At 32.3% G+C, this 1,614-nt stretch overlaps 1 protein-coding gene across 1 annotated transcript; it reads right to left on the reverse strand.

The window, feature by feature from the left end:
* Positions 1-358: 358 nt before the first annotated feature.
* LOC149957435 (uncharacterized) lies at positions 359-1,036 on the reverse strand. The gene has a single exon (XM_090164806.1). The coding sequence runs from the start codon at positions 960-962 to the stop codon at positions 384-386; it is 579 nt and encodes a 192-aa protein (XP_090020932.1). The 5' UTR covers positions 963-1,036; the 3' UTR covers positions 359-383.
* Between the last annotated feature and the right edge of the window lie 578 nt (positions 1,037-1,614).

Here is a 1,614-nt window from a genome sequence, read left to right on the forward strand (position 1 = left end):
GATTGAAATGGTGCAATTTTTTGTGTATAGTGGCTGTGATTTCCATGTTGAACGCATAGCTTTTGACAAAGTATTTTGGACTTCAGCTATGCTACCGAAGCTAACAAAATTTTATTTACAATATTTTATGGATAGATAAATCATGATGAAATGTGATACCTAAATTCTTATTTTTGGAGGAAATTTTTAAATAAATATTTATACCAAGTTGATATGTGATATTTTGTAAAAAGGAATCTATATTCATTATATTTATATTTTGTTTACAGAAGGGACCTGTGATAAATCTCACATTTATATGCAAATTTAATCAAGTGAAATAAATTGCATACATTTTTATTTCATAAATTCCTGGTGATATTAATTTCTACATCAAATACTGGTTAAATCGAAATTGATTTATCGCCTTTTTTTTCTAGTAATGGATCACCAATGACATTACACAAATAACAGCATATAAGCCAAATTTTGTTTAACTTATCATGCATAGAATTCGGAAAAGTGTATTTTAATATACGGAAGCTTTTGACCATTCTAATAACTCGCTCAACGTGAATTCTCACGCTAGCTATTTCCCGAGTTTCATTTTCATCTTCTAAACTAAGCTGGTCCCTCATTCCCATAAATGGTGGTATATTTAATTTGATATTTCTCTTGTTGAGGTCTTCCTCTATCAAAAATCCTCGATCAGCCATTACTTCATCATTCTCTTCAAGGAGGTCAAGGATCCCACTCTTCTGCGTGATTTCCTTGTCAGATATGCGACCAAAAGATAATTCCGAGGCAAATGAAATGAAACCATTAGGGGTGCACCCTATCAGTCCCTTGGCAGTGTTGTGTGACTTGTAACTTGAAAAAGTTGCGCTTTGTACCCTATAATCCGATGGAGTTTCTATAAATATCTCGGTGCAATCCAAAAGAATTCTCGTAGAGGGATACAACTTTTTAAACGAATCAGGCATATATTTATCCACCACTTTACGACTTGGCCATATGGGAACTTGTCGCAGTAGGTTACTTAAATAGTCAATCCAAAATGACCAAATAGAGCTTATGGTTGAAACACTTACTCCAAACCTAAAAGCAATATCCTGTACTAGCAAGCCTACTCGTAGACGACTTAGAACCAGGAACAGTTGATTTATAGGGCTAATAATTTGCTTTCTTGCAGTTTTACATTTTCTCAGTGTCTCTTTTTTCACTCTAGATTTGTTTTCATTTTCAAGACCAGATCGAAAAGTATCATAAGCATCTTGATAACCTTTTTCAACAAAGTTGAAAAATGCTATGAATCGTTCCTTGTTCTCAAATCCCGTATAAAAATGTAACGCAAATTCGTCGTCTACAATAGATTCAATATCAAATCGAGTTTTCTTTGAATTTGCCATTTCAGTTTTTAGGTCAAGATCCATTTGAATTAATTTTCCACAAGTTATATCGTATATTGAAGAGCGTCTATATTTTGTTTAAAATTTACTATATTTTCTTCCAAGTTTTTTATTTTCTTCAACTGCTGTTTGATGATAGATTTATTATCAAGAATAACGGATTTGTTTTTTTATGTTATAGTTGTGATCTGTCAGTGGTTCCATAGTTGACTTTGTTATAAGCGAT

The sequence above is a fragment of the Leiobunum rupestre genome, chromosome 2, assembly GCF_980474605.1.
Source record: "Leiobunum rupestre chromosome 2, qqLeiRupe1.1.hap1, whole genome shotgun sequence".
NCBI lineage: Eukaryota > Metazoa > Arthropoda > Arachnida > Opiliones > Sclerosomatidae > Leiobunum > Leiobunum rupestre.

Bases quoted from the DNA above. Each gene is read 5' to 3' on its own strand.
- LOC149957435 (XM_090164806.1), bottom strand. From the start codon at position 962: ATGCCTGATTCGTTTAAAAAGTTGTATCCCTCTACGAGAATTCTTTTG.